This window comes from Callorhinchus milii, unplaced genomic scaffold, assembly GCF_018977255.1.
Source record: "Callorhinchus milii isolate IMCB2004 unplaced genomic scaffold, IMCB_Cmil_1.0 Scaffold2, whole genome shotgun sequence".
Classification (NCBI taxonomy): Eukaryota; Metazoa; Chordata; class Chondrichthyes; order Chimaeriformes; family Callorhinchidae; genus Callorhinchus; species Callorhinchus milii.
In genome coordinates this window covers 6,619,277-6,632,882 of record NW_024704743.1, presented here as the reverse complement: position 1 = coordinate 6,632,882, position 13,606 = coordinate 6,619,277, and the positions used below count along the sequence as shown (strand labels likewise).

The 13,606-nt window shown below is 42.4% G+C and overlaps 1 protein-coding gene across 1 annotated transcript in view; it reads left to right on the top strand.

Annotated features, from left to right (window-relative positions):
* odad2 (outer dynein arm docking complex subunit 2) overlaps positions 1-13,606 on the top strand; it is a 144,789-nt gene that overhangs the window by 59,430 nt on the left and 71,753 nt on the right. The window contains exons 12-16 of the mRNA XM_042332036.1: positions 4,252-4,398; positions 10,026-10,235; positions 10,975-11,211; positions 12,071-12,181; positions 12,463-12,617. Coding sequence (XP_042187970.1) covers positions 4,252-4,398; positions 10,026-10,235; positions 10,975-11,211; positions 12,071-12,181; positions 12,463-12,617 — 860 coding nt within the window. The remainder of the gene's footprint in view (positions 1-4,251; positions 4,399-10,025; positions 10,236-10,974; positions 11,212-12,070; positions 12,182-12,462; positions 12,618-13,606) is intronic.

Genomic DNA, 13,606 nt, shown 5'->3' with positions numbered 1-13,606 from the left:
GCCTCTTAAGAGTGGCTGAGGTGAGACTGTGGGGAGAAGAGCAACATATTTATGTTAAGATTTTAGTATAGAAAATACGGTTAGTGTTTCAATCAGCTGTTTGGAGGAGTGGAATAGGCATTAATGTCTTAGAGAAAATCGAGGTATGAAGTGTTGATTGATAAACTCAAGTACTGTACTTCTAGCGTGGGTCCACAGGGAACCCAAGATGTAAGCAAGGCTGCACTAAATCAAAGGGTGCTAAAATGTGGTTTCCATATACAGTACATCCAAATTGTATTGTAAAAATTTCATTGCAATTGTTGACCAATCATTGTTTGAATGTGATCGCTACACTCTGAAAAAGTAATTTTCTGACTATTGTTACATTTATTGACCATGGTAGGTCAGTGCATTTTATTCTCCTCCATTTGATAAACTACCTATATTTGTGGTGTAACTTATAGTTTATAAAAGGAACATTAATCCATTGGACGTTTAGTCAGCAAATCATACTGTTCAGAATTTTAAGAGTCAAAGAGTCTAAAAAGATACATATGTAAAAACATATGTGCCCATAGAAAAAAAAACTTTAATTTTTATAGAGCCTTATCATATACCACAGGAATTCAATGCGTCACATAAAATGCTTTCATTCTTGATCTGCAAACAGCACTAAAAATATTGCTATCTTTGGGGTATCACTTATGTGTTCAAAACTGTGGTAGATCCACACAACACCGGGGTAGCTATCCAGAACTTACTTGCTAATAACTACTTTATTTGAGGAAATATGCAGGAGTTAATCAACATAAAATATTTTTTTGGTCAGCTGGGTGTCTGACACATATGAAAACCCATCACCATGCTTAAGAGGTTCCAAACCAAACGGAGATTTCCATGCATCCCACCTACACATGGAAATCCCAGAGATAGATTGTTGAAATGCACTTTCTCCCTGGAAGGACGCATCCTGCTTACCTAATTTTGGTAAGGGTGAGAGAGAAAAGATGGGGAACTATAGACCAGTTCGTCTGATATCGGTGGTAGGGAAAATTCTAGAATCCTTAATTAAGGATGTTGTAGTGGGATACTTAGAGGACCACAATATGATTAGACAGAGTCAACATGGCTTTACAAAAGGGAAGTCATGCTTAACAAATCTTTTAGATTTTTTTGAGGACATATCAAGTAGATTAGATAGGGGAGAATCAGTGGATGTAGTGTATTTAGATTTCCAAAAGGCATTCGATAAGGTGCCGCATAAAAGATTGATCCACAAGATTAGGGCCCATGGAATTAAGGGGAATATATCAGCATGGATTGAAGAATGGCTAACGGGAAGAAAACAAGGAGTAGGGATAAACGGGTCCTTCTCAGATTGGCAGGATGTGACTAGTGGAGTACCACAAGGATCAGTGCTTGGGCCTCAACTATTTACAATCTACATCAACGAGGATGAGGACATCGAACTTAATATATCCAAATTCATGGATGACACTTAACTAGGAGGGAGAGTACCTAGGTGGATGACTTCACACTTCCCTACATTATACTTCATCTGCCACCTATTTGCCCACTTACCTAGCCTATCTATATCTCGTTACATTTTTTTAATGTCATCCTCGGTGGTGGCAAAAACAGTAGCACAGATTATTTTTTAGAAGGGGAGAGACTAGATAGTGTTAGCGTTCAGAAGGACTTGAGTGTCCTTGTACACCAGTCACGAAAAGTTAGTTTGCAGGTACAGCAAGCGATTAGGAAGGCTAACGGTATGTTGTCATTTGTTACAAAGGGGTTAGAATACAAGAGTATTATTATTATTATTATTATTATTAAAATTAGGGGTAAGCCCTTTCGCACTGAGGTGAGAAAAAACTTCTTCACTCAAAGGATAGTGAGTTTATGGAATTCTCTACCCCAAAGGCCTGTAGATGCTCAGTCCTTGAACATATTCAAGACTGAAATTGATAGATGTCTTGTGGATAAGGGATAAAGGGCTATCGGGATAAGGCAGGTAGGTGAAGTTAGAATAGACCAGCCATGATCTTATTGAATGGCGGGGCAGGCTAGAGGGGCCGAATGGCCTACTCCTGCTTCTAATTCTTATGTTCTTAGGTTGCCAAAAGCCAAGGCTTGGGGACCCCAGATATGCGTTGGGGTATCTGCTGGAGTTTAACCTGCTAAAACCGCATAACTTGCCATTGATATTGCAGTCCGGCAAGCTTTCTTGCTGCTTGCACAGCTAGGACCACTCTACCTGTTATGGCTTTGGCTTGTAGGGTTGTGCGTTCACGAACTCGGACTCCAGGGAACACCTTCCAGCAGCTGTTGCTCCAGAGTTTTCTCATCAGCTATCTAAATGGGCTGAGTTGGATGAGGGCTGGCTCAATTCTGACATTATTTTGCCAGGCATATATATCACCGTGGAGCCAGTTCAGCTCCAAGGAGACCCCGCTTAACTCTCTCCCTCCCCATGGAGGATAATCACTAGTTGGCCGTTCGACATTCGACAATCGTGGGTTTGAGCCCTCACTAGGTGGATGGTAGGTACAAGGAACTCCCTGCAAGCTGTATGGTGGGTAACGCAGCACAGCATGAAATGCATGAGAGCATTGCGACCATCTTCCTGTCCGCAGCTCGGGTACAGATCCCTTCTCATAGAGCGAGTTTGAGTTTCGGAGTTTAAGCAGCAGCTGCTTGTCTCTCTGCAGGCCAATCAAGGTGGATTCTTGACGCTGGACGTACGAACGTGTGTTCACGAACTCGGACTCCAGGGAACACCTTCCAGCAGCTGTTGCTCCAAGCCTCAGAGTTTCCTCATTAGTTATCTTGACGGGCATCTGCCTTCAGTGTGGTGGGAGGACCTTTACAGGACAGCTTGTGACATGCTAGCCACCTTGATGTTCTTGTAGTCCCAGTGCAATGCCACGTACCAGGCTTACGAAGATTTTATTTCTGATGTTTTAACTCATCTGCATGATCTGTGCTCGTCTTGCTTTAACTGTACAAACTGCACTGCCCTCCAAACTACAAATTATTCTCAGTGAATGTGTTAATCACTGAAATGGCACAGATCATTTTATGAATTTCTATCTTAACATCTTTTTACAGTAGTGTGTAGAAAGAAAAATCTTTTATTTGCAAAGTGGCTTACATTGTAGTTGAATCTGCACATAATTTTAGGCCATAAAATATGATTGCTCGGGTGCCAGAAGAATTTATTTTTGTCTAAATTATCAGATTTTAAAGTCCCTAATAATCTCATGTAAGTTTTTCTTTAATTTCACATGGGGTAGAAACTGGATGCTTCTTGGAGTGATGTTGTTTGACTGGTTAATAAGATCATTAAAGGCAACAACCATTTGTGGTACCAACAATCATGTTAACCCATCAAATGTTTGTTTCTAAAGATATGAATTACATTTTATTGTGGTTTATTTCAAAACTCTCATAGATTGATCTTCACACATGATTTAAAAAATGAATTGGCACAAAATATAATTTTCGTTTAAATTTTCACCACAAATACTGAGCCCTAAATCCCTTTATAACTTGCTCAATAATATCCCTCAATTTATAAATATTGTGCGGGCAGCCAAATGGTTGCAGTGTTGCTGAACCCTGTTTAAATTACACCAAGAAAGGGTCACATCTGGATTTGAATTCAGTTATAGGGAAGCAAAGGAGTTGCTTCAGAATTTGGAATACGTCAGTTGATCATATTAATATATTTGATAACAATAGGACCTGCTATTTCAGCCACCTGCTTTGAATCCCTAAAGGTACAAATCTACATTGTTGTTGAAAAGAAATAGTATTTATTTTGCTGAACCTACATAAGTTATAAGTCAAAGCTAATAAAAATTCTCAGCATAGAGTAGAAAATGTTTGGCTTTGCAGATATGAAAAGGGTGATATTGTACAATGGAAACATTCAGCAATTTTAAATATATTAAAATACCATTATGATTATGTATATCATCAATATACAAATCCAAAACAGTTTTTTATCTCAAAAAGTTGCTTTGATTGGATACCGTACCTATTTAAAACTACTTAAGAAATCTGTGTTACCGATGTTGAGAAACGCATGCTAACAGAGGTTTAGAATATTTATCTTTTTCAAAATTTTGTGATTGAATACGTAGGTTCAAAATGAATAATTGTCACTTGGAAAGTTTTAATTTGTTTACTAAGGTGTTTGAACATAAGAGTGTGCTATAAAGTTATTTTTGATGTGTCTAATTTTGTTGTCAATACTAATTTCAGGGTGGTAACCAAACGGCTACCATTATTGCATTGTGTTCGATGAGGGATTTCAACTTGACTAATGAAACATGCCAATTAGCCATCCGAGATGTGGGTGGCTTAGAGGTTCTGATTAATCTATTGGACACAGATGAAACTAAATGCAAGGTGAGACAAATTGTTCATTGGTAATATTTGCAACATTATTATTGTGGTAACTCAGTTTCATTCATTAGATGCTTATTCCTCACTAATGTCTACTTGCAGGTAATACTTTACACTTAATGGTGTTACTTTTTATTTAGATATCATTCAGAGATGCATATACTTTACCTTTCTGTACATTATAAAGAAACTTGATCTGCTTTCATTGTTCTATTGCTCTTCGACAAAAGTTGGCTGATAAAGTAGTTCTCTAACCTTAGAGGATATCACCACCAAGTACCATGTCTAACTTGTATTAGGAATATGCATGTTAACTTTTATAGTTAACTTAAACTGATATTCTGTGAATTATCATGCCATGAGGTAAGGTGAGATTTTGACATTTGGAGGGTGAGCATCAAACAGCGACTGAGCCAGTGATGGGACGCCATTTCCAATAATGTGGTATCATAGGTGACATATGTACCACATTTGGTTCAAAGCTCTTGACAAAAAGTAGTATTGGACATTTAGCCGGAAAATGAATAATTTAAAGTTGTTGACTAAGGCACGATCAAAGAGATTTTTCTTGAGGAGATATAACAAATTAAATTGGTTTTAGAAGAGAGTTCCACAGGACAGGTGCATTGATTGTGACTGAAGACTCAGCCGTCAATAGTGGAACAAAGTGAGGAGAGAGTGAAATAAACAAGATTCAGGAGAGTGGAGGGTACAATATTGTGAAAGGACCTGAAACATTTTTTTGATATAGAATTATTTGAAATAGACCTGCTGGTGTTACTGGGAACACCATAATATTGCTTTTTGTAACCTCGCCAGATCAGCATTTTCTACCATCTCATGTGTGGGTGGGAGGATGTTTTTATTGACCAGTGAACATTCATTCTCAATGTCCCAGTACCAACTTTATTTTCAATCTGCTACAAGAGGGATCTATTATTAGAGGTCCAAGTGATCCATCTAGATCAACCAATTTTTCCTTTAACAGCCAAGCAATGGAATGGTTATTAGCTACATATCTATTTCTTGTGATGAACATTTAACAGTCTCCAGATAAACTTCCATTAACAAATCTTCTAGTACACAATGTATGCTGTCTTGTAACATTGGCTTAATTTAAGTTTTAGGTGAGGCTTTAGCATGGTTCCTGCGGGAACGGTTTAATTTATGTCTTCTCAAAAGGGAATAGAGTGGAAGCCGCTTTAGCCGGATGTCGGGTAAATCGAACAAAATGCCCGATACTGATTCATGTGTATTCTTACTTGTTTTAAATATGCTTGTTAATTCAGTCATTGATCTGGTAAATCCGACAACAACAACAACAACAACAAGATTACATTTATAGAGCGCCTTTCACGTCGGGAGAATGTCCCAAGGCGCTGAACAGTCAGGTGTCGGGGCCCGAGCATGGGGGAGCGGTGGAGTAGGGGTGAGGGAAGACAGAGAGGTGGGAGGGAGACCAAAGGCATGGTCGAAGAGAAGGATCTTGAGACCGGCCTTGAAGGAGGCGAGGGAAGAAGCGAGGCAAAGGGACTGTGGGATGGAGTTCCCGAGTGTGGGGGCAGAGAGGCTGAAAGCCCGGCCACCGATGGTAGGGCGGGTTGGGCGGGAAACATGGAGCAGGTCGGAGCCCGCTGAACAGAGGGAGCGGGCACGTTGGTATGGAGTCAGCAGGTCAAAGAGGTAGGAGGGGGCAAGGCCATGGATGGCCTCGAAAGTGAGGACGAGAATCTTGAATTCGATCCTCTGAGGGATGGGGAGCCAGTGGAGTCGGGCGAGGGTGGGAGTGATGGAGTCACGGAGCCTGGTGTGCGAGAGTACAAGAGCTGCAGAGTTTTGGATGATCTGCAACTTGTGAAGGAAGAGTTGGGAAGGCCGATGAGGAGGGAGTTCCCGTAATCGAGCCTTGATGTGATGAAAACGTAGGTGAGGGATTCGACAGCTTGAGGGGTGAGGCAGTGGCGGAGTCTGGCAATGTTTCGGAGGTGGTGGGGAGAAAGGATAGTTCAGGGTCAAACAAATCACCCAGGTTCCTGACTGGCTTAGTGAGGTTGAGTGTGCAGCCGTGGAGGCTGATGCTGCCAGCACCTGAGGTGCGGAGGCACTGGCGCGAACCAATCAGGAGGGCCTCAGTCTTGCTGATATTGAGTTGGAGGAAGTTGTCCCTTGTCCAGAACTTGATGTCGGACAGGCAGTCGGGCAGGACGCCAGTAGTCCTGGAGTTCAGGGTGAAGGCAGAGAGGTAGAGTTGGGTGACATCCGCAAACATGTGGAAATTTACCCCATGTCTGCGGATAATGTCACCAAGGGGGAGCATGTAGAGGGTGAAGAGGAGGGGACCGAGGACAGAGCCCTGAGGAACACCGCACGAGACAGTGCGGGGCTGAAGAAGAAGCCGTTTGCTGCGACGAATTGGAGGCAGTGTGAAAGGTAGGACCTGAACCAGTCAAGGACAGAATCTTGAAGATTGAGGTGGGAGGAGAGGCGGTGGAGGAGGATTGAGTGGTCCACGATGTCAAAGGCAATGGAGAGGTTGAGGAGAACGAGGAGGCAGAAGGAGTCCTGGTCACACATGGTCAGGATGTTGTTTGTGACCTTGACCAGAGCAGTTTCCATTCTGTGGACAGCACAGAAACCCGATTGGAAGGATTCATAGAGGGAGTGGGAGGAAAGGAAAGAGCGAAGCTGGGAGGCAATGGCTCTCTCAAGGACCTTGGATAGGAAAGGGAGATTTGAGATGGGCCAGTAGCTGGATAGCTGTGATGGGTCAAAGGAAGATTTCTTCAAGGTGGGGTAATAATGACTGTTTTGAGGGGGGATAGAACAGTGTCAGGGAGAGGTTGATGATGTCGGCAAGTAGTGGGACATGAAGGTGGAGCTGGGATTTAAGGAGAAGGGTGGGGATGGGGTCCAGGGAGCAGGTGGTGGGCTTCATGGAGAATATGGTGGAGAAGACAGAGAAGGAGGTGACAGGTTCAAAGGTCTGGAAGGAGGGATGGGTAATTGTCGGAGTGTGGGGTGGGGGTAGGGAGGGGTTAGAAGTTGGGAGGGCAGTGGCAGCTGAGTGGATTCCCTCGATTTTGGACTCAAGGAAGTCCAGGATTTTCTCGCAGTGAGAGTCTGAGGAAAGAATCTGCAAGGCATGGCGGGGAGGGTGGAGGAACCGGTTGGTGATGGAGAACAGGAACCTGGGGATGCCCTTCGCTTCCAGGTTAACCTGGAATAGAAAGGTGATTTGGCCCAGGCGAGAACGGAGCGGTAGGTTTTGATGAGGTCCAGCCAGATGTGCTTGTGGACCGTGAGGCCAGATTTGAGCCAAGTGAGTTCTGCAGCCCACACCTGGCCCTTGAACGAGCGGAGGTGGCTGGTGAACCAGGGTGAGGATTGGGAATAGGAGGAAGTTCGGGAGGTGAGGGGGGCAAGGGCATTGAGTGTGGTGGAAAGGGTACTGTGGAGAAGAGTAAACAGAGCTGGTGGGTTTGTGTGAGAGGTGGGCCAGAGGGGGAGGAGTTCAGTGAAATCCAGGGCAGCGGAGAGGGACTGCGGGGAGATCTTCTTCCACAGGTGGTAGAAGATGGTGGTAGGTTTGGAGGCAGTGTGGAGAGGGATATGGGAGTTGAGGGAAATGAAATGGTGGTCAGAGATTACCTTGTCAGTGATGGGGATATCTGAAACGCTGAGGCCCCGGGTGATCACCAGGTCGAGCGGGTGGCCGTGAACATGGGTAGCAGAGTGGATGTGGAAGAGGTTGAGAGAGGGGAGGAGAGAGGAGAAGTCTGAGGAGGTGGAGCAGGAGGGGGTGAAGTGGAGGTTGAAGTCGCCTAGGATGATGAGGCGGTCGGAGCAGAGGCAGAGGGAAGCAAGGAGGATGGAGATGTCAGAGATGAAGGTGGGGGAGGATTTTGGGGGGTTGGTAAAGTAGGAGAATTTTTAGAGAGAGGTGGGAGGGATGGCAGAGGGTAAGGTGTTCGAAAGAGGTGAATGAGCCGGTGGAGTAGGGGGTTAGGGCAAGTGACGCTCTGGATATGAGGGCCACCCCTTCGCGGTTGGGGCGTGGGGCATGGTGGTAGGCGTAGCCTGGTGGTGTGGCCTCAGTGAGGAGGAAGGTGTCACCTGAGGTGATCCAGGTTTCCGTGAGGGCCATAATGTCAATGTTCTCATTGAGGATGAGTTCATTGATGGCCAGGGTCTTGTTGCAGATGGAGCTGACGTTTTGAAGGCCAATGCGAAGTGGACAGTTGGCAGGGGATGTGTGGGATGGGCGGGAGTAGTGGATTGGTTGGCAGGGAGGGTGGGGATGTGGATGAGGGAGGAGAAGTTAGCCCCCGGGGTCTGGGTCCGGGGTGGCTTGCGGCGGTAGTCGGGAATGGGGCAGTCGGTGTTGGACAGCCAACACCAAGTGCCACGATGAGCCAGACGAAGGATTCCCAGACTGGAACAGAGGGAGGCAGTGGGGGGGGGGTCAAGCAGGAATAGGAGGCGGGGAGGGCGGAGAGAGAGCAGGACAGAGCGGGAGAGTTGCAGGGAGGGGGGCATTTTGAGGGAGGGCCAGCTCGGGTCGGGGGAGGCAGCCAGGATTCGCACGCTGGGGCGAGAGGTGGCAGATTAGTGGGACATTGTCAGCCTGCAGGAGCCTGTGGGGGCTAGAGGTGGTGCAGAGGGGGGAGGGCACTCATGGTGGTTAGCAATGAACAGCCTGCAGGGGAACGACAGGGGAGACAGACAGACAGAGGATGGGAGAGAGGAAGACACTGGTACAAGTTAAACTGTAAGACAAAATGCCACACTGGTTGCTCCTGAATCTACTCACTCGCGACTTCTGTGTCTTAAGCGGCTCTAGGATGGAGATGGGAGGAGTCAAACTATGATTGATTGACAGAAGACTCCGGCCATTCACAAGCGGCTGCAAGCTGTTAACCAGTGAGGGGGGGAGAGGAATTGTGAAGAAACAATGGAGGGAATCGGAGGAGTCAAATAGCAAGTGATTGGCAGGAGCTACTTGTGAATGGAGTGGTCCAGGCTGTCAATCACCTCGGAGTCTCCGCTAATTGGTTTCCTTCCCATCCAAGCGGAACGGCAGTGGGAAGGAGCAGACACCATCACTGCTTCCCTGCTGGGCGAGAAGAGGAAAAGGAAATTCGGTTAACCTCAGACGCTGCTTAAATCAGACAAAAAGGCCACCCCCAATGTGCCCGGCTTAAGCCCGGCTTAAGGCTTATATATACTGTATATATTTAAAATATTGTTTAGGAAATGGACTTTGAAATAAATTTTGCTGTGTGCTCCTTTAATCTCTTCTTTGAATACAAATGAAGTACTTCATAAATGTCTGTACCCTTTTTGCAAACCAGCATTGGAATTTTTTTTTATTTGGATGACATTCTGGCAATATCAATACTCAATATATCTGTTTAAATAATGAATATTATAGTTCTCTGGGGTTCCTGAACTTTAAAATGAACTTCTCAGTGCTCCGAGTCACTAACCTGGATGAAGGCTGCTATATATGGGACTGAAATGGTTGCTCTTGAGGATGCCAGCACAGGTATGATAGGCTGAATGGCTTTCTTCTGTGCCGCAAATTTCTATGGTTCTATAAATGCAAATAGTTGTTTTCTGTTTCACATTAGATTGGTTCTTTAAAAATCCTAAAAGAAATTAGTCAAAATCCACAAATCCAGCGTTGCATGGCTGATCTGGGTGGTTTGCAGACAATGGTGAAAATCCTGGACTCCCCCAATAAAGATCTACAGTGTTTGGCAGCAGAAACAATTGCTAATGTAGCCAAGTTCAAAAGAGCAAGGCAAACTGTCAGACGTTTTGATGGCATTAAACGACTGGTAAGTAAAAATTATTAGAATATTTATTCAATTCTTAATCAAGTTAATAGTATGGCATATTAATTAGGATATCCAAGGTAGTTCTAGTAACAGTAAATATTTTCAACAGGAGTGGGATCATCATCCATCTAACCTACCTAAAATTCCTATGATGTGTTATTTTTAAATATAATAACCCAAATCATTATAGTTCATACGAAATTGTCTAGTTCTTTCTGAAAGCTTTTGTAATTTATTTTACCATTACCTGTACTGGTAGTCTTTTTCGCATGGCTCTCATCATTTCAATAAATTGGTGCAATTCCTATTCTCATTTGTTGCTCTTATTTTGAAGATACAGTAAGAATGACTGCTGATTTTCTTCTATACATTTTGCCTTTTTGTTACTATTCAAAGGAACTGCTATTGTAAATACATGCTTTACTACTCTGATACAATATACTGTAGTTGGATGGGGTTGTATCATATTGGGGTCTAATGCCCTCTGGTCATTTTCTGGACTCAGAAGTTTAGGAAATTGCAATTAGGCAATGTGCAAATATCACAAGAGTCACCCTTTGATATTGTGATATTCAGAAACCAAAGTTGTAATTAACACTCCTCATCCCATTTATGAATAAGACAGACAAATTAAACCTTAACAATACATGGTAAGGTGTATGGTATGTTAAGTTGGCAGTAAATCTTGTGATGTGAATTTTTAAGTGTTTTTAAAATTGTCAAATATTGTCATTTTCAGGTCGGCCTTTTGGATTGTGTTCCAATGCATTCGACTAATCTAACCCCAGAACAGAACAAAACCATTGAAGTGGCACGTTGTGGTGCTCTAGCTCTCTGGAGCTGCAGTAAAAGTAAAAGAAATAAGGAGGCTATTCGTAAAGCTGGCGGGATTCCTCTGCTGGCATGTCTCCTGAAGTCACGTCATGAAAACATGCTTATCCCAGTTGTAGGCACTTTGCAGGAATGTGCATCAGAGGTAATACAAATTAAACAATAATATAATATACAATATTCTTTGAGATAAATTTGGATAAACATACATGTTTTTGATTTTATACCTTTTATTAAATGCACTAAGAATCTAAACAAAATGACCTTTTTGCAGAATATGTAATTAAAAATTCACACATCAAATGTTAAGGCACACTAGTTGCTTAGCAAACTTTATATTTTGTCTTTATAATAGGATTTTACATTCTAAACATGCATTGAGTGATTGTGTTCAGTGGGTGATAGACTCCTTCAAATAGATTCCTTTAAAGTTTCCAGTAAAAACATAGTGATAGTTATAAAACATTTATTAGTTAAAGCCCAGTAGTTTTCTGCTGTTCATCAAATTTATCGAGTTTGACAGTAAATATGTATAATGTATTAATTCCATTATAAGACACATGCCACTAATATTAATACTTTATTCGCTGGTGGAAAAAAAACTTTTGAGGCCTGAAAAGCCCTTTCTTTGACTTTTAGGCTCAGGATTTTATTTTATGATTAAACATCAGACATGAATATTCCAATAAAATCCACTATACTATTATCAATACTGTGCTTCTTTGTATAATTCTACATTTTTTTTTCAGGGAGTTTATTCCAAACATGCTAATGTGAAGCTAATATCTGTGTAACAGAGTGATATAGTTTTGTGTTGTCAATTAGACTATTCATTGTTATCCTACTATTGTAGTTACATTTAAGGGGATTGTAAAATGACATCAGCCAGGTGAGGGAACTTTAGGCCTGGCATGTAAATATTCCAGTAAAGTTTAAGTTTAAGTCATTGTATAACAGTACTGTGTAACACCTTTCTATTAATTGTTTCCTATTTGTTTTTGTAGGCAAGCTACAGAGAGGCCATTGGAGCAGAGCAAATGATTCAATACCTGGTTAAAAATCTTTCCAGTGAAAATGAAGAGCTTCAAATGCATTGTGCTCGTGCTATTTTCAAGGTACAAATATAAAATTACTTGTGCCAATTCGAGTCAATTTTGCAATATTACTTAACAGGATTTCTTAATTACTAAATCAACAAAAGCAGAAACTCATCATCCTGCTTAAGAGTATCCAAACTAGACATAGTTGCACACATGTATGCCATCTACACATCAAAATGACCATGTGTTTGGAAGAGAATGTGCTCTCTCACCCAGGAAGGACACATCTACTTACTTAATCAAGGGTGCAAGTTGGCAAGACCCCTGTTTATGTTCTTCTTTGTTTATGTTCTTAGTGTGCAGTGGATAAAGAAACCCGTGATACTGTAAGGATAAAAAATGGACTGGAACCGCTGGTCAAACTTTTTGGGAAAACTGACAATAAGCCGTTGTTAGCAGCAGCCACTGGAGCAGTGTGGAAATGTTCTATTAGCATGGAAAATGTAAAAAGGTACTGATTGACTGATGCGGAGTGAAATTTAGATGCCAATGTGATTTTATTGTGTACAAAAACCACAAAAATTACCTCTTACCTAACCTGTGTGTTATTTTAGAATTAGATTGGTTCAATTAACATTGAGAAATATTTAGGGAAAATGTATTGATCTTTCTACAGTATCAATGTTTTCAAAATGTGTCACTGGACAACCCCATTATAAAGGCATCAAGGTGGAAAGTGACTCAAGTGTCCTTTGGACATGTGGTTACTGGAAATCCTATACACTTCTGGCTTCTGGAGTGGACTGACCAATTTATTAAGCATGTGTGCAGATTACAGGAAGTTGGCTGGCCAGCCATGACCATTCTTGCAAGCATTCTACGGCTTGAAGCACTTCCAAGAGTGGTGATCTGTGCATAATAATAATCCTTGCATTTGATATAGTGCCTTATCACGCCTTCGCGATATCTCAAAGCGCCAAACAGAATATAAATTGACTATGTTTTGTGGGCAAAATGCAGCAGCCAATTGCGCACAGCAGTGTCCCACAAGCAGTCGTGGATTGAGTGACCAAATTATTATTATTACTATTTTTTTGGAAGGGATTATTACTCCCAGAAAAGCGATCCACCAATTGATTAACAACCGTGTTCCTACTTACTGCTAAGTAAGGAAACTTGCCCAGGAATCAAACCCAGGTACTCACGCTTGTGCGGAGAGTGCTCTAACCACTAAACACAGGCCTCCTGCAAATGCACAGGAACCCTCCAGTTAGTACTAGAAGCTTTTAGTGGCCTTAATGACAACCCGATGACCTGGAAGTGAGGCCAGTGACCATTTTTTTGTGGATCCAACGGTTATTTTTTCATGGACCCATATCCTGTATATGGTTCATTGCAGCTATCGCACATGAACATACGTATTAATGTAGCGTCTTAATTCGGACTATTGCTAAATCAATAATATTCTTAAAATATTGTTGATGAAAATACTGGTGATGA